General features: G+C 36.1%; 6 protein-coding genes and 2 non-coding genes across 15 annotated transcripts; 4 read left to right on the top strand and 4 right to left on the bottom strand.

Moving 5' to 3' along the window:
- Positions 1 to 1,365: 1,365 nt before the first annotated feature.
- AT3G13430 (RING/U-box superfamily protein) lies at positions 1,366 to 3,214 on the bottom strand. 4 transcript variants are annotated; one of them, NM_112188.4, is made up of 2 exons: positions 2,970 to 3,203; positions 1,366 to 2,670 (listed from the first exon to the last, which is right to left on the bottom strand). In NM_112188.4, the coding sequence occupies exon 2, from the start codon at positions 2,639 to 2,641 to the stop codon at positions 1,694 to 1,696; it is 948 nt and encodes a 315-aa protein (NP_187951.1). In that variant the 5' UTR covers positions 2,642 to 2,670; positions 2,970 to 3,203; the 3' UTR covers positions 1,366 to 1,693. The 4 variants fall into 4 exon arrangements, with proteins under 4 accessions (NP_187951.1, NP_001030687.1, NP_001326174.1 ...); NM_001338050.1 differs by having other exon boundaries at positions 1,396 to 2,670; positions 2,928 to 3,191; NM_001202950.1 differs by having other exon boundaries at positions 1,534 to 2,673; positions 2,970 to 3,214.
- A 211-nt stretch (positions 3,215 to 3,425) lies between these two features.
- Positions 3,426 to 5,915, bottom strand: AT3G13420 (uncharacterized protein). Of its 4 annotated transcripts, NM_001338049.1 has the most exons (5): positions 5,580 to 5,908; positions 5,207 to 5,400; positions 4,560 to 4,944; positions 4,065 to 4,211; positions 3,479 to 3,887 (listed from the first exon to the last, which is right to left on the bottom strand). In NM_001338049.1, the coding sequence occupies exons 1-4, from the start codon at positions 5,670 to 5,672 to the stop codon at positions 4,089 to 4,091; spliced, it is 795 nt and encodes a 264-aa protein (NP_001327507.1). In that variant the 5' UTR covers positions 5,673 to 5,908; the 3' UTR covers positions 3,479 to 3,887; positions 4,065 to 4,088. The 4 variants fall into 4 exon arrangements, with proteins under 4 accessions (NP_187950.2, NP_001327508.1, NP_001327506.1 ...); NM_112187.3 differs by having other exon boundaries at positions 3,426 to 3,887; positions 4,065 to 4,944; positions 5,580 to 5,915; NM_001338048.1 differs by having other exon boundaries at positions 3,426 to 4,211; positions 5,580 to 5,915.
- A 163-nt stretch (positions 5,916 to 6,078) lies between these two features.
- Positions 6,079 to 8,760, top strand: AT3G13410 (2-C-methyl-D-erythritol 4-phosphate cytidylyltransferase). Its single transcript, NM_112186.6, has 9 exons — positions 6,079 to 6,257; positions 6,344 to 6,484; positions 6,618 to 6,720; positions 6,817 to 6,876; positions 7,061 to 7,123; positions 7,248 to 7,448; positions 7,552 to 7,663; positions 7,754 to 7,965; positions 8,154 to 8,760. Exons 2-9 carry the CDS (start codon positions 6,363 to 6,365, stop codon positions 8,244 to 8,246), a joined length of 966 nt encoding a protein of 321 aa, NP_566456.3. The 5' UTR covers positions 6,079 to 6,257; positions 6,344 to 6,362; the 3' UTR covers positions 8,247 to 8,760.
- Positions 8,761 to 11,175: 2,415 nt separating this feature from the next.
- MIR169a lies at positions 11,176 to 11,401 on the top strand. The gene has a single exon (NR_141587.1). It is a non-coding gene; the product is annotated as a microRNA ath-MIR169a precursor (primary transcript).
- On the top strand, positions 11,388 to 12,216 carry AT3G13404 (uncharacterized protein). Its single transcript, NM_001349591.1, has 2 exons — positions 11,388 to 11,461; positions 11,840 to 12,216. The coding sequence occupies exons 1-2, from the start codon at positions 11,415 to 11,417 to the stop codon at positions 11,856 to 11,858; spliced, it is 66 nt and encodes a 21-aa protein (NP_001336505.1). The 5' UTR covers positions 11,388 to 11,414; the 3' UTR covers positions 11,859 to 12,216.
- On the top strand, positions 11,569 to 11,858 carry AT3G13403 (Defensin-like (DEFL) family protein; the record flags this gene model as incomplete). Its single annotated transcript, NM_001035609.1, has 2 exons — positions 11,569 to 11,603; positions 11,720 to 11,858. 2 exons carry the CDS (start codon positions 11,569 to 11,571, stop codon positions 11,856 to 11,858), a joined length of 174 nt encoding a protein of 57 aa, NP_001030686.1.
- Positions 12,217 to 12,425: 209 nt separating the features above from the next.
- AT3G00320 lies at positions 12,426 to 12,912 on the bottom strand. Its single transcript, NR_143800.1, has one exon. It is a non-coding gene; the product is annotated as an uncharacterized misc_RNA (transcript).
- Positions 12,913 to 15,472, bottom strand: sks13 (SKU5 similar 13). 2 transcript variants are annotated; one of them, NM_001338046.1, is made up of 4 exons: positions 15,283 to 15,472; positions 14,891 to 15,148; positions 13,502 to 14,608; positions 12,967 to 13,390 (listed from the first exon to the last, which is right to left on the bottom strand). In NM_001338046.1, exons 2-4 carry the CDS (start codon positions 15,136 to 15,138, stop codon positions 13,090 to 13,092), a joined length of 1,656 nt encoding a protein of 551 aa, NP_001319540.1. In that variant the 5' UTR covers positions 15,139 to 15,148; positions 15,283 to 15,472; the 3' UTR covers positions 12,967 to 13,089. The 2 variants fall into 2 exon arrangements, with proteins under 2 accessions (NP_187948.1, NP_001319540.1); NM_112185.3 differs by lacking the exon at positions 15,283 to 15,472 and having other exon boundaries at positions 12,913 to 13,390; positions 14,891 to 15,257.
- Positions 15,473 to 16,073: the final 601 nt, after the last annotated feature.

Here is a 16,073-nt window from a genome sequence, read left to right as displayed (position 1 = left end):
TTTAGATAGCAAAAATATAAGACATTTGATATGTACAGTCTTGTTTGGGCTTTAGTCTAGATACAAGTATATATATATACAAATAGCGTATGGAAGAAGTTTAAAACAAATAAAATATGCATAGTACATTAGGAAAAGGTCAAATATGCTTGTATAAGTACATTAGGAAAAGGTCAAATATAATATGCTTGTATACGGATTCATTTCTTGGTCTTTTTGATTCAAACAAACGAACATATTATCACACACAAGAGAAAGAATTACAAATTTTATCTACAAGTCAAGAGTCAAGACTTTATAAATATGAAAATTTGGTATCGATAGGATCTTATTTGCTTTTAAGAACATGAACATCGTTATCTTTATTGAGTTAAGGCATATATACATACATACAAAATAAACTGGTTCGTTGTCAATTTCTAAGAAAAGGAAGGATATTGATGTTTGTACACATTCAAAACCAGTTTTTCTAACCGCCATTGCCTCGCGGTGGCGGCTTTTTACAAGATCCACCAGCCCTACATCCGTGTGCTGGTGGCGAGTCACTATGAGGTGTTCCAATCTTCATTGACATTCTTAAATCTTCTTCTAGACATTTTAGGTAACTTCTTAGTATAGATATCGATAATACACAACTTTGTCGATTAATGCAAAACATGAATCAATTAAATATGCGAATCATAAATTAAAATAAAGGGATGATTCATCCCGGATGAACATGAATTTATGTAATAACCGTAATACCAATTTCATGTAAAGAAGTGGAATAAAAAACTGCATTTCTGTAAACTTGCGTTATCGAGAAAACAATTCCAAACTATGGAACATTCTGCCATTTCAGAAATTGCAGAACCATTCTGTCATTCTTCACGCGGTAACACTCTGAAAATTTTGTGTGCGTGTTGATGCCTTTGTATCGTGGTATGTCATATGCTACAACTTAACAAGATTTTATGTACATACGTATAGATCAAATGCTAGTTATGAGTGGGTAAGAGTGTACGTATACTACATTATATTTCATAACATCATAAATAAAAACACTCACTAAGTTTACGAAATTTGTATGGTTGAGCTGAGACCGCCTTCGATGAAATCACCAAAGAGAGAACCAAAAGGGAACCGATCAACCACAACTTCCTTTTCATTTCTTTTCAAACTTAAGTTGAATATTTCTTTGATGGTACGGTATACAGCTCTAAACTTACGTGTATTTATATCAAATCAAACATACGACTAAGGTTCATTATATATATTCTTTTACTTCGTAGACATTTTCCTTGCAATGTAATCTATTTTTAAAACAATTCTAAGGTTTCCAAATTACCGCGTGAAGAAATTTGAAACATTCGTAATAGAGTTACGTAATTAACTAATTATAATACACATAAGACAGGATCAAGTCTTCTGCACAAAGAAGATTGGGATGACTGCACAAATTATTACATTTTTTTCTGTTTGAATTCTGGTCACTATAGTTGTAACTAATCGGAACAAATTGAAGCAAACCAGAAAGAAAATGTAAAGTCAAAAAAAAAAAAAGACTGTTAATTAATTCCAAAGAATACATTTTCCACCAAATCTGAGAAACTATGTGCAAACCAAATAACATTAAACACTAAAGACTGATCTCAAACGATCCCATCAGTTCTCCTCTGTTCAAGTAAACCTGTCTCAGATAGTGAGCCTTAGTTTAGTTAACCGATGAATTGTTCGAACTTGAGTCTGGTGATGATCCATTACTAGCCATAGAAGCATTACTGATATCTTCATTGTTATCATCGTTTCTCGATGTTTCTGCATCAGTCTTTGGCTCATCATCATCTCCTGTAGGAAGCAGATATCTGCAAACAGGGCATGAGCTATGAAGCTCAAGCCATGGCAACAAGCAGTCACTATGAAACTTATGCTTACACGGCATCTCTTTAGCCTCCATTCCAATCTCAAAATCATCCAAACACACACTACACTGCAACAAACTATCTTCGATTTTCACCATCGCCAATGCCTCAACCGCTTCTTTTGTAGCTGGAGGTGTCCCATACCTGTTGTTCAGATCATTCTCAGCCAAACGCTGAAGCAACGTCTCGAATCCAGGTCCAATGAAATAGTCACCCAAAGATCCAGAAGGAACAGAAGTGGTGTCTACAGAATCTTGATGAACCCTGATCCTTTGGTTAAATGAGTTGATCAAGACGACAAGCTCGCTATTATCGGGATTATCCTCGTTGTTCTCGGATTCGATCAATAATCCAGCTCGAATCCCCTGAAGCAGATTAACAATAGCAGTTGAATGTCTAGTCCTTATCCTCCTAATCTCTTCAAGTTGATGAGTTATATCAATTTCTCCATCATTGTTCTGATCACCATCATCACCATCATCTTCGTCTTCGTCTTCATCTTCAAGAATAGATTCTGAGTCTTCCTGATTGGTAGAATGTTGGTCGTGATTGTTGTTCATCATCTCCATCAAGATAGGAGTCCAGAGAGAATCAGCAGCCTGATGGTCATCATTATTATCCATTTCTTCAACAAAACCACTTTGACAGAAATTGCATTTGATGATTTCGTCTTGAATCAATGGAATCACCGATCGGGAGCACATGTGACACCAGTAGCTAGTCTCTGATGCATCTTCCATAGTTCAATCCTTCCTTGTTCAAACTCTCTCTGCTTCATAGCCAAATAAAACACTGAGATTTAAACCAAAGGTTTCTTCTTACGAAATGCAGAAACGATATCGAACCCTAGCATCAGAGACTTGATCAAACCAAACCAACCAGAGATAATAAAAACAGAGAAATCAAAATCAAATCACGAATCATTTTACTAATCAAAACTCAATCACGGAAGATTTGTAGAGATTAGAGATTTCAAACGAGAAAATTCAAACAACAAAAAACCTAGAAATCAAAAACATCACAAACCTCTTTAATAGGAGAATCGGGGAACACGGTTTATTAACTTACCTCTTGAAAATCAAATCAACGAAAAGTCCGAAGAATATCCAAAAGGAACAAATAGTAGACGAAGAAAACAGTCGAGCGACAAAGGACCAAAAATTCAGCAGAAAGGGATCATCGCCGAGAGGAATATTTTGTGGGTAAGTGTCTGAAAACGGCTGGAGATCCACGCAGACTTTTTTGAGTCTTTGACCCCTTTTTCAAAATTATTAATCTAATCAAATCTCATCTTAATAATAGTCAGACCGACGTGGATAAGTAAGTTATACCAATTTTTATAGGTCAAAGAATTAATTTGCACGAAACTCCTTGGCTACTATTAGGCCCAATTAATTAATTAGTACCGCAACTTCGCAATTCACATGGGCCGGTGGTTCAACATTAGGCCCCATGCCACGCCATATTCATCATTCATTTAATCATATGAGTTGGAGAACTCGAGTCAAATAGAGAGACTAAAATGGCTGGAATCTGGCACCAAGTTAGTCTCCTCAAGTTGTCATTAGATCTTATAAAATGATAACATTATGTTTATATCTGTTTCTTCTATTCTCTTACGGATATTACAAAGAATATTTCCCCATAGGCAAATCATGTTGCTACTTTAAAAATCTGCAATAAAAACTTCACTGTTTACCAAACATTTTGGATGAAAAAACTATCTTTGAAGTTTATACTAACCCTCCGATTCACCTATTTTTCATGTACAGAAAAGAATGCTAATGTACATTCGTAGTCCAAATAACCCCAATTCTATACAGTTCCGAGTAAAATGAATGATGATAAAGGCATTGTTCTTGCTTGTTATCCACTATGTAAATCTCGGATCTGGATTCTTCAAATTGAAAACAAAGAATGGCCTTAGAATTGTTGAATGAAGTTGCTCGTGACAAAAGCTATCTTCCTGCAAAAGTGAGTTGGAAACTGCCAGGCAAAAATGATAAAAGCTGAGAGCAGTGCTGCAAGTAGTAATGTAGATTGACAAACACATGCAATTTACTGAGTCCAAGGATATACCAAAGCAACAAGTGTTCTTTCTATGTCTATAAAAAGGTCAAGTGTGAAAGTTAACCTAACCAAAAGCAAGGTATAGTATAGTACCGTCCACAATCATTAGATGTTCTATCAACAGAGACTAGAATGAAGTGCTTCTAAGGATCTGGATAGAGGAGACTTCTTTCGAGAGGCTTCTGCAGCAGATGATTGGGATCCTTTGTAAATGTCTCCAGCTGAATGGTGCTTAATCACCTACAAAAGGTTGAAAACCCACTTGCTATGTCTGTGTAAGTTTTAGAGGAGTACTGAGACAAGAAAAGCAGCATACTATGATGTAATATCAATACTATGTGGCCTTTGTTTGTTAGTGAGAAACAAGTTTCACCTAACCTAGAGTGGCAAAGAGCTAAAAAGCATGGTTGGGTGATCTAGATAGTTCAATCCAATTCTCACTATATTGCATACAGTTTCAAAAGAAAGGTCCGAAAAGAAGCATCTGGAAACCCAATTGGTAAAACCATAGACAAACCAAGTATAAAAACCTCAACTACAATGAGTACACAAACAACTTAAGAGAAGAATAGGTAGAAATAAAAAGACCTGTGTTGCATTGGGCAAAGTGATATTGCTTAGGCCGCCATCTAACAGAGGAGTGTAGGAGGCAGGTTCGTCAATAGAATCTTCCAAGATTTCGTCAGAACGTGAACGTTGCTTAGCTATAGCAGGAGCCTGTAAGAAGCTATTTCGTAATTCTGGATCACGTGAACGTTGCCTAGCTAAAAGAGGAGGTTCTAAGAAGCTATTCCGTAAATCTGAATCTGATTGACGGGGAAATGGAGAGTCTATAATAGAAGCTCCCAGCCTATAGATCTGAAACCATAACAGAGAGGACGATAGCCTCACAACGAACCCAGCAATTTCCATAGCCAGGGTGAGTTTCACAGAGAAGATGTAAAAGACTTGATACATATCAGATGAAATGTTCCTGCATTAACAATTAAATCTTTTGTCAGTTATAGGCAGCAGATGAATACTGGCTCAACAGAATCTAAACACGACATAGCAAAGATTTGCAAAAAAAAAGGTTTAAAGATCAATCAGTTCAAAAAGATGATGAGCCAATCAAGAGAAATTCAGGACAGTTTACAATATGTGATGCAATGAAAATTAAACAAGACAGAGCAAACTCTTAAACCAAATATTTGATCATGATCACAAGCACGGCTGTTCCAAGGATAGTGACATACCAAATCTCTTTGGAGAAGAGAATGAACCATGAGACATCAAGAAGAATGGCGCAGAAAAGAAGAACCGCATAGGTTCTGCCAAGACTTTGGCTATTACTCTCGATTGCTACTAACCCAAATAACGCAATCGCCAAATTTATCAGCACGACTCCATTGTACAATGCCCCTAGTGAACCGATCAACGCGCACCCTATCTGAAACAAATGATTCATCAATATGAGTTTCTTGCACTTCTAACCACAATTAAAAGAATAACAAACAAATATCGACAGAGAAATCGTAGAACCCTAATCCCAAACAGATACGAACAATTCACGAGAAAAAACGTGAAATCGGAGGAAATGAAACAACTACAAAGCGATTACGGATTTACCTGAGCATAGATAAGAATCAAAACGACAGATTGGAGCCTAACGTAGTCGCGAAGCCAATTATGTATTCGATTTCGTAACGAAACACAAAGCATCGTAAAATCTCAACCTCGCAGCTCTCGTTACTTGTTACTTCAATGGACTTTCATAATACAAAATGGCTCGACGATTCTGATGCTAAATTGCAATTTTCCGGCGAACGAAATCGGTGAATCAAGAGAGAACGACGATTTGAGAATTTTCGTGAGGGAGAAAGTAAAGAGTGTCTTTGGCGGGATCGCGTTGCAGAAGAGGCAACAAAATAAAAAAATGAGGAAACGAAATATTCCGTTCAATCGTGACGAAGTTATTATAAGATTTAAGGAGGTTTCCGTTTCTTGTCCAGAGTGACGGACGCTTAACGGAGTCACGAAATTTTGGGCCGTATTGGAAAATCTTTAAAAGCCTAATCAAGCCCAAAACTTCAGACCGGTTAATATCTGAACATAACCGAAACCGGTTATCTCGGTTAGCGATTTTCGTTTCAAAAACGACGCCGTTAATTCCTTACATGTCGACTACTCATATGTGTCGCCCAGATTTGAAGATCGGAGATATGAATCTCTTCTTTCTCTGGATTTGAAAGTTCGATAAAAATCTACTGATACATCGACTTCTGGAAGCGATCTCGATCTCTCTAGGTTTGTGATTATCTTTGAATTTGCTGATTGTTTCGTTAGGCGTGAGGAATTGTTCGATTGATTTTTTTTCCTTTTGTCTCCGGTAGAATTGTTTCGACGACGAAGATGAAGAAGATTCAAATTGGTGCGGTGGCGCTATTGGTGTTTCTATCTGTGGCCTCTCTCTTTGAAATCGGATTGGCTTCTCCGAACACAGTTCCTGCTTTCCTCTGGTCTCCGCATCTCCAGTTATGCATCTTGTTTTCTCTATAATTCTCAATTTGATTGATGGAAATGTGTAAAAAGCCTGGGACTTGTGATATCTGATGTGAGTTAGCTTAGATTACTGGGTTGATTGGTTTATGTGATTCTGAAAATCAGGTCTGCTAATGGTGAATTGGATGAGGCTGTAAATTATCAGGTCATGTCTGCAAAGGATCTAGTTGGTTCTGTTTTCACTCAAGGAGGTTGGTCAAACTTTCTGGTATGGTTTCTTCTTCATGATCTTATGATTTCAATTCTACAACTCACTGGATGTCAAATGATTTTTCTTATTGTCATTACTGTCTCCTTTGTTTAGTGCTCAGAGAAGAAGCTTGAGCAACCTGTTGATGTTGCACTTGTGTTCATAGGCAGAGAGGTAATTGAATGATGTAGTATTGTTGTTTTAACATTAGCATAAATGACCTTGTGGATCTTTGGTTTCTTGTTGTGATATTGTAAAGAAACTGATGTTTTAATATTGCGGGAAATTAATCGTCTTTGCTCTGTATCTTCTGTGTTATGCTGAGAATTCTAATATTCACGTTCTCTTCCGCCTGCAGTTACTGTCTTCTGATGTTTCTTCAAAAAGGAACTCAGATCCTGCCCTTGTTAACACATTGAATGTAAGTGCAAATTTTCTTTTCTTCAACAAGAAATTTCGAAATTGCATCCGTAACACAGATCTCTGACATAGTTGTTTGATATAAAGTTTACAATACTCTAACATCCAAGTCTTTGTTTCAACAGAATCTATTTACAGCTTCCAACTTCTCATTGGCATTCCCATATATTGCTGCTCCAGAGGAAGAAAGGATGGAGAATTTGTTACTTTCAGGGCTTAAAGAAGCTTGTCCCAACAATGTAGGAGTCAGCAATATCGTGTTCTCAGATTCGTGCTTTGTTGAGGATGGAACAATTCAGAAACTTTCAGACTTGCAGTCTTTCAAAGTAATACTCATTGCTCTTAAGTTTTTATTTTCCCTAATCCCATGCCTTCCCAGTGTTATCACCCCCTTAACTTCACTTTCTAATACTCATTAATAATTGACAGGATCATTTGCTTGCTAGAAGAGAAACAAGGAAAGAAGGAGAAACTGACTTGGTTGTGCTCTGTTCCGAGGGTTCTGAATCGAATAGTCAAGCTGGACAGTCACATTCAGAGCGTAAGTGGAAAGATCATTACAAAATAATACTAACAATTAGATATCATTTGAGAACTAGGAAATTAAGCAATTCTTTGACCTATTCTGCAGGTGAAAGCTTCTTGGAACTTGTTAGTTCTGTAGAACAATCCGGCAGTAAATATACAGCTCTTTATGTTTCTGATCCTTATTGGTACACATCTTACAAAACTCTCCAAAGGTTTCTAGCTGAAACTGCTAAAGGAAACAGTACTCCTGAAATTGCTACTGGCTGTGATGAACTCTGCAAATTTAAGTCATCACTTTTGGAGGGCATACTAGTGGTAATTACTCTTTTTACTCGTGTTTTTTTGGTATTCATCGTTCTCAAGAAAGATTCATAAACATCATAGAATGGACAAGTTTAATGAGCATCTTGGTCATATCTAGCTGGAAGATAATTTAATTCAATGTGTTAAAATTTCGTAAAAGCCTTTGATTATGTCTCGTCCTTTTCTTTTTCTTTTTGCAGGGAATCGTTTTTCTTCTCATCTTGATCAGTGGACTTTGCTGTATGGCGGGTATCGATACACCGACTAGATTCGAGACTCCTCAAGATTCTTAAGCTGTTGACCTTAAGAGCCATCCCCACCTTTTGCTTTGCTTTTGACGAGTCTTTTCTTGTGCATAGTGCGCATTGTGGAAGGTACTTCAATGTCGATTTGTTACATTATTACTTCAAAACAAAATCTGCATATGCCATAAAATCCCCTTGTATCATTTATTCATCTTGTTTGTGAGTCTTTCTTAAACGTCATAAATTAATAATGGAGAACGAGTAAAAAACCAGAGATACATACACTGGAGAACGGATTACATTCTTTTTCAGAATTTTTTTTGTTTCTTTTTCTTAGATTATATTCCGGAGTTATCGTGCTCATAGTATCGTATTCATATCAATTTGGGGATTCGGACATAGATTTTCTGGAAGAAAAAAACTCAGGACAATAATGTCGGTAGAGTCAGAGTGGTAGGACATGTGTGTGTACCATCACTTGTATAGATAGATAGAAAGATAGATATAGATGATAGTTTTGTGAACAATTAAGAAAATAGTAAGAATACATATATAAGTTTTGTCATGCAACATGCAATTCTAATCCAAATTTAATGTTTGCCTCGGCATGTTTAGTCATTATTAAGTAATATCGATTGAGCAATTAGCAGTTTATAATTTATCTAGATAGACCTTTTGTTTTGACTATTTCGTTGATTTGTTCCATGATTCAATACTTAGCAAAACATCTTCATATGTTGGGGTCCTTATGGTCCCTGCATGGACCTATTGACAAAGTCATAAGATCAATCTTTCAGATTCTTTGATTGACCTCTCTCTCTCCATAAAGAAGCGTATAAAGAATCAAAATGACCGAAAACGATGGTTCTATTCATCTTTTCCCCACTATACATACTCCTACATTTATTCTAACATAACACTATTCGTATCCCTGTTTTTTTCAAAGTTTATACTATAACAAATACATGACTGTATTTGTCTAATTACGAAGAAGTTTCAAAAGCATCATTTATGAACAATGTTTATCTTTTTTTTTCTTACACAAACATTTATAAAAAATCATGTCACCATGACATGTAGCTTAGTTTTATACTAGCGATATTTTTGTGTCATCGTCCGAATTAGAATTTGCATATAATGCATATTATCGATAGAATTTATACGACTTTGTTTTCTATACTGCCACATAATTGAAATTTAAAGATTAGAAATATTACGTATAGGTTTTTTATTGAAAAAAATATTTTCAGTTTCGCACAAAAATATATGTAAAAAACAAATAGAGGGAAGCACATGAGACATAGGGGTTTGAGCCAAAAGAGCAGTGAAAATCCCATCGATCTGCCACTCCACCAACTGACATCACATTGTACCCATTTTCTTCTTCTTTTCCTCAACTATCCATTTTTCTTGTTTAGACAGACACCCCCGCAAATATTTATTACCTGAACTATAACAACAACCAAATTTTGAAATATAAAGAACAATGTTGAACTAACAAATTTGCTTCATCTTTTATTTGCTTTAGCTTTCATACGTAAAATCTCTTGTGGCGTTCACTTCAAATTTTATAAAAAAAAAAAAAAAATTATCTTCTGTTTAACAACATATGACATCTTAAATTGATATTTTAATAATAATGAAAAACTATAAAAATGTACGGCCACGCAAAAGTGACCTACTCGAGCAGGTCCTTTTTTGATCTTTTCGATAACTTTGAGATTCCAAGTGCTGATTTCTGTGAATTTTTGTATATATATACACACATATTTTTGTCAAAGAAACAATATATATATATATATATATATATATGTATATAACTGACGGTCTCTATTTACCGATTACTTGTTTATAAATTAACTTATACGGAGTATAAAATATAGATGTTTATTTAATAGTGCCCTTTCGAGTACCTGTCGGGATAACTAGCTAGGGTTACACGTAAATGTTGAGATTCTTTCTTCTTTTAAAAATGTTTACGAGAGTCCCTTTTTCTCTCTTTCTACACACATTTATTTCTCTCGTGAGTTATTTCTTAGTAAGTCCTAAAATTAGAAACTTATAGTTCCTATCAACTTACCAAAACCAGGTCGATTTTGTGCAAGTGCGTCTTGTTTCTCAAACCACGTCCCTCGTCTTAAATTTTTATTGCATATGCTTGTCTTTGCTCAAACAGAATCTATTTACCTAGGTCGTTAACCAAAACCTTTTTGAGCTTGTTAATTAGAAACTTGAAATTTTCAAATATGTTAATATTAAGGTTCTTTGATGATTTATTAATTTAGAGAGCATTTAAATATAGGAGATTTTGTTTAAACGTTTTATCAAATTTCACATTTTTGGTCAAAGGAAAAGAAGGTTAAACACAATTCAAGAAAACAATAAGATGACAATTTTCGTTATAGACAGGAGCAATTTATGTGTCTATGTGAAGATGTATGTGTATATATGTATATGAATGAGTAGATATGTATATGGCCCCATATCTCTTAATGGCATCTGTTAAAGCTGTAAAGGTTTTTGCAGCTTAAGAAAACTAATATTATGAGGATGGAGAAGCATGGAGGAACCTTATCTCTTTCATTAATTCTTTTTATTTTTCGAATATATATAATTCTTTAATATATGACAACTGTTTTATATTTCTTTCAAATTAATTTAGGTTTTTCTTTCCTTATCTTTTTTTATTATATTTTTTTGCTTATCTACCTTCTTGGGGGCATAAAATCTCAAATCTTTCTCTCTTTTCAATTCAATTATTTTATTCCCTCTTATTTCTCTTATCTCTGACCCATCTTCTATATAAACCCAGAGCGGGTAAGTCCTCTAGTATTCATAAGCACCAAAACAAATATGTAGAGATCTCCTCTTCCATTCTCTATTGTTACTTTCGAGAAGAAACATACAAAACACATACATTTTTCTTTTGTTTGTGGTTTTCATATATACAAGTGGGTATAGCTAGTGAAACGCGAATGTGACGAAAGTAGTGTGCAGCCAAGGATGACTTGCCGATTTAAATGATCTTTCTTTATACTCTATTAAGACAATTTAGTTTCAAACTTTTTTTTTTTTTTTTTTTTGAAGGATTCAGGAAGAAATTAGGATATATTATTCCGTATAAAATACAAGATATATAAAACCAAAAAGAAAAAGTAACATGATCGGCAAGTTGTCCTTGGCTACACGTTACTTTGTGTCGCGCATAGGTGTTATATGGTAAAGATCGCAAGAACTCAAGCTAAGGAACAATGCAGAAAGAGGTAACTAATTTTAAACGGTTTATAAAAAAAGAAATTCCTTGAAAAATATGTACAACCAAAATTAATTCCTCTAAATATTGAATAAAAGCTTTGTAGAACAAATTAAAATGCTCAGATTTGTTTTGGTCTATATCCCTGTTTCGTTATAGTTTTCTTTAGTATACAGTAGAAGGATCGTCTTACATCATAAAAGTCCAGACTAATTTCAGCTGGAACAGCAAGATCTTGATGAATTTCACTGGTGAATACTGATTAAAGGGTTGTATCACACACACTTTGCATATCTCTATTCATTATCTGCTCAACACGTCACACGTGCTTCTCAAAAAGATATACATGTTTGTTGAACATTTGTTTTTGTTTTTTTATTTCCTCCAGAATTAGAAACTATTTCTAAAACTGCTGCCAACCATGAGACGAGGTAATAAATAAATAAAATTTGGGCGGCCAAGCCAAGCCATATATGCGGCAGAGTCGAACTCTCGGGTGAAAAGAGACGGTCGCAGGTGGAACGCAATTAGGCTAGAGGTGCTTCTCGGTAATTCATAAGTTTTACTCACACCAAACCAATTTGGTAGACAAAGGGACTAGGGTTACTTGGATGTATAGCTTTTTGGAAAGTTTTTTTTTTTTGCCAAAATCATGTGGTAGTATTAATATTTTTCCATGTATGATTTAAATAAAGACTGTGAATATGAAATAGTGTACTAGTATGAAAAGAAATTCAGGTAAGTTAGTTTGTTTTTTTAATCTCGACTAAATAGAACTACTAGCTTCTTTACAAAAAATTTCATGTGCTGTTAAGTACTAAATAAAATGGTAAAATTTGGCTATATCATCCATATAAATGTTCAAAAATTATATTATTAATATCTCTACTAAATTAAAACATTTAAGAAAAAAAGACGTAACTTGTTGGAATCGCATCGTCACAACACGCGCGCGTGAACTTTCTTTTCACATTCTCATCGGTTGCTCTGTTTGACTTTGACCTCAAGCGTCAACCGGTTTTGCTCTCAGATTACGATGAATAGAGCTAGTGTACATGTCACGCTTGCTTGCGGTGGAATTTAACCTTTCAGGTGATTTAGGGTTTTATTTCGATCTAGGTTTCGTTTCTGTTTTCTCTGAGTTCCGATTTAGGGTTAAGTTATTCCTAGTCCGTATATCAAACTTCGCTTCCTCTCTGCTTCGAAACAAAAATCAAGCTGTGAAATTAATCGGTTGTGCATGAAATACATAATTTGAATCTCTTATTCTCTATCTCTAGTGTTGCTTCTTCGAAATATTTCTTCTTCTTCTTCTTCTGATTTTCAGATTTACTCATCGATATGATCGAGGAGACTCATAACAAATTATCCTTCTACTTAATTTCTTGAGATTAATTTCAGATGACTCCTATCCTCTCTGGATTGAACAATGACAGTCTCTTGTGTAGGAAGAAGTTTAGGTTACTTAAGTTGATTTCGTTTTACTATTATTAGAGAAACAACAAGTTGGACTGTAGTTAAATGATAGTATATGTAGTATTTTAAATGAAATTAGGAAAGGGTTAATTAATCACGTAATACACTCACTTGGAAAGTAGAATTTTACATATAAATTGAAAAAACTTTGTCGAAGTGAGTTTAAATAGTGTAGGGTGTAGGTAATGGCAAGCCCTTGACGATGCCGCAAAGGTTGGTGTTGAGTGGGATGTTGTACTCGTCTCTTAGTGATTTTTCAGGGGACAGAACACTGACGTACAATTGCTGGCCCAAGTATCTTCTCTCCCAGTTCTCTGATCTGATGTTCCACATACCGGCATTGTCGAATGTCAAGAGAATGGCTGACCAGGATTTGGGGTATACCTGCACGGTGTGTCTGCTAACGGCATCGAGCAAGTTGTAGTTGTTTCTCTTCTCTGGTGTCCATCTTCCTGGCTCGGAACTGTGTGAAAACGTTTAGAGAAAGTGTTAGGGATCTCATATCTTGTATAAGAGACGCAGGTCAATTCATTCATTGCCAATTGGTTTAATGGGTAAAAGAGAAAGGGCTTACGCGACAGCGAAGAAGGAGTAACCGTCCAAATGGAAGGATTGCATGCTTTTCTCGTGGTTCTCGAAGACGACTTCGACAAAGGTACGGAAAGTGATGTTGAGGACATTGGGCTCGACGGTTAGTGTTGTGATCTTGGCTGCTGGTTCGTCCTTGATGACGTTGTATTTGAAGACCTTCTCGGACATGCCGAAGTACTCAGCGAGCTTCAAGGGAGTCTCGGTGTCAACGTGTGATACACCGTTGAATCCAAACCTGACCTTTCCATTCACCAAATTCTTGGTGTTGGCGAGCTTGATGGTACGGGTGATGTTGATCTTTCCGTAATGGTAAGATCCCTGGGGGTTAGGTCTAGCAGCACTGGCGGTTAAGTTCCATCTGAAGGATCTGAACTGATTGAGAGACCAAGCCCAGCCGACGGGAGCCTTGGGGATATCGCTTGAAGCCTGAACGTTGCTTCCTTCGTAGCTCATCACACCAACAGTGCTCACTTCCTTCTTGAGGAACCTAGTGGATGCAACCATGTAGTAGTTCTTGGCCACTTGGTCAGCGGTCACTAGAACGGCGAAGCACTGTCCAACGTGGACATCAAGAGAGTCGTAGTCGTTCTGGAGAACGTGGGAGCCTTCCATCTCAACAAGCTTCATCTTGTGTCCTTGGATCCTGAAGTTAAGAGTGGATTTGAATCCAACATTGCAGATCCTGTACTTGTAAGTCTTTCCGGGCTTCATGGTGAAGAGAGGAGCGTTGTTTCCGCCTAGTTTACCAGATTTCCCATTGATGAGAACACCGTCGGGGGATCCTAGAGTACGTCCGCTGTCAAGGAAGTTCTTGAGGGCGGTGTGGCTCTTGGCGTACCAGTCGTTGATGAGGATGGTGCGGTCGTCTTCGGGGTCAGCGTATGGGACTGGGATGAGGAGACGGCTGTTGACACGGAGGCCACCGAAACCACCGGCGAAGCGGTGGAGAGCGGTGGATGGGTAGTAGAAGTAGCTACCGATCTGGTCCTTAGGCTGGAAATGGTAAGTGAAGTTGGTGCCTGCTGGGATTGGGCATGAGGTCCCAGTCACACCATCTTGCCATGAGTTCTTCCTGTGCTGGAGTCCACTCCTGCCATGTCACCCAAAACCATTGTCAGGACTAAGTATTCAAAGATACAATGAAGACTAGTTATATATAGGTGTGGCCATATAACCGAATCTAATGCAAAGCAAATCTTTAAAAATCTTTTAAAAAATGTGATTGCAAAAGTCTAACTCCAAATGCAAATGGTTGATACAAAAAAAAAGATTTGTTTTCAAAAACAACAATTTTAATGTAAAACAAAAATCACGAAAACAATTGAATGACAAGTTCTGACGAAAGGAATAAGTTTACAGATTAGTTACAAACCAGGTCAAGAGGAAAGGCTCGTCGAGGTTGTTGAAGACATTGATGACGACATTGTTGTTGGAGGTTGAGTTTAGGTTAGGACCAGGGAACTGTCCGTTGATGAGAATCACCTGTTGAGGAATTCCGAGAGGCGCGGCGGTTCCGTAGGTTACGTTCCACGTGTAGTAGAAGTAAGGGTCACCGGCGCTCACCAACGCCACCGTGGAGGCGAGGCACACCAACACCGTCAAAAGCCTACCACCCTGCATTATCTCTTTTCTGCTTCTTTTTATTTTTTTTTATTAATAAATTAACCCTTTCCTATATAAAAATATATAATTATTTTTTCTCAAAAGCAAGAAGAAACTATGTTCTCTTGCTCTTGACGAATCTTTTGGTGATGTTGTGAATACCTATTTATGCAGGTGAAGGACCTTGGTATGCACGGAATTGTTGCCTCTTTTCACGCTGCACCTCTAATTCTCTTTACGTGAAATTTCTATTTTTGAATCTCTCTCGCTCGCTGGTCCTTAGGACTCCCGATTTCTCTAACGAGCACACAACTCGGATCTTATTCTATTATTGGACATGTCTCTAAAGAAGCCAAATTAACTACCCACAAGTGTCATCATCAAGTAATTTTGTTTGTCTTAACATATTTCAGCTACGGTTGATTATTACACGGACAAAAAATAATATTATGGTACAACTTAGTAAGTAACTACAGAATTAATTACCAACTTAATATGCTTTGTAATTTTAATTTTAAGAACTTCCATGTTTTTGATAATAAAATTTCAAAAATGAACTTGCATGTTATTCAATCTTCTTTTGATCCTTTAAAAAAAAAGTTATGCAGATTATTGAAATAAGATAATAGTCTGCCCAAAAAAATAAAAAAATAAAAATAAAAAAAAAAGATAATAGTCTGCACAATAAATGGTAATTGAGATGTACATGTGTGTATATGGTGTTCTATATATAAAAATAAAATAAAATAATTTTATATATTAGTATAGATATATTGTGAGGTGGGATGTTGATAAAGGCCTAATAAATGGTAATTGACATCGTGGGTCTTATGCGACATGTTTATTTTCTTCTCCAAATGCTTAGAGTTTCTTATATATACACTACAAAAAAAAACAGTTTATCACTTATAACTTTAACAAAAAGTTACACATTCAAAATATTTGTATTTACG

This window comes from Arabidopsis thaliana, chromosome 3, assembly GCF_000001735.4.
Source record: "Arabidopsis thaliana chromosome 3, partial sequence".
In the NCBI taxonomy this organism is placed as follows: domain Eukaryota; kingdom Viridiplantae; phylum Streptophyta; class Magnoliopsida; order Brassicales; family Brassicaceae; genus Arabidopsis; species Arabidopsis thaliana.
Note: the sequence above shows the minus strand (reverse complement) of the source record. Positions and strands in the feature narration are given on the sequence as shown.

Bases quoted from the DNA above. Each gene is read 5' to 3' on its own strand.
- sks13 (NM_001338046.1), bottom strand. From the start codon at position 15,138: ATGCAGGGTGGTAGGCTTTTGACGGTGTTGGTGTGCCTCGCCTCCACG. The intron at 14,609-14,890 runs GTTTGTAACTAA...GTGACATGGCAG, and splicing joins GAGCCTTTCCTCTTGACCTG to GAGTGGACTCCAGCACAGGA. The intron at 13,391-13,501 runs GTAAGCCCTTTC...GTTTTCACACAG, and splicing joins TACTCCTTCTTCGCTGTCGC to TTCCGAGCCAGGAAGATGGA.
- AT3G13420 (NM_001338048.1), bottom strand. From the start codon at position 5,672: ATGCTTTGTGTTTCGTTACGAAATCGAATACATAATTGGCTTCGCGAC. The intron at 4,945-5,206 runs GTATGTCACTAT...TTGTTAATGCAG, and splicing joins CTCTTCTCCAAAGAGATTTG to GAACATTTCATCTGATATGT. The intron at 4,212-4,559 runs GTCTTTTTATTT...AACCTTTTGTAG, and splicing joins CTTTGCCCAATGCAACACAG to GTGATTAAGCACCATTCAGC.
- AT3G13430 (NM_001202950.1), bottom strand. From the start codon at position 2,641: ATGGAAGATGCATCAGAGACTAGCTACTGGTGTCACATGTGCTCCCGA.
- AT3G13410 (NM_112186.6), top strand. From the start codon at position 6,363: ATGAAGAAGATTCAAATTGGTGCGGTGGCGCTATTGGTGTTTCTATCT. The intron at 6,485-6,617 runs GTTATGCATCTT...TCTGAAAATCAG, and splicing joins CTCTGGTCTCCGCATCTCCA to GTCTGCTAATGGTGAATTGG. The intron at 7,449-7,551 runs GTAATACTCATT...AATAATTGACAG, and splicing joins CAGACTTGCAGTCTTTCAAA to GATCATTTGCTTGCTAGAAG.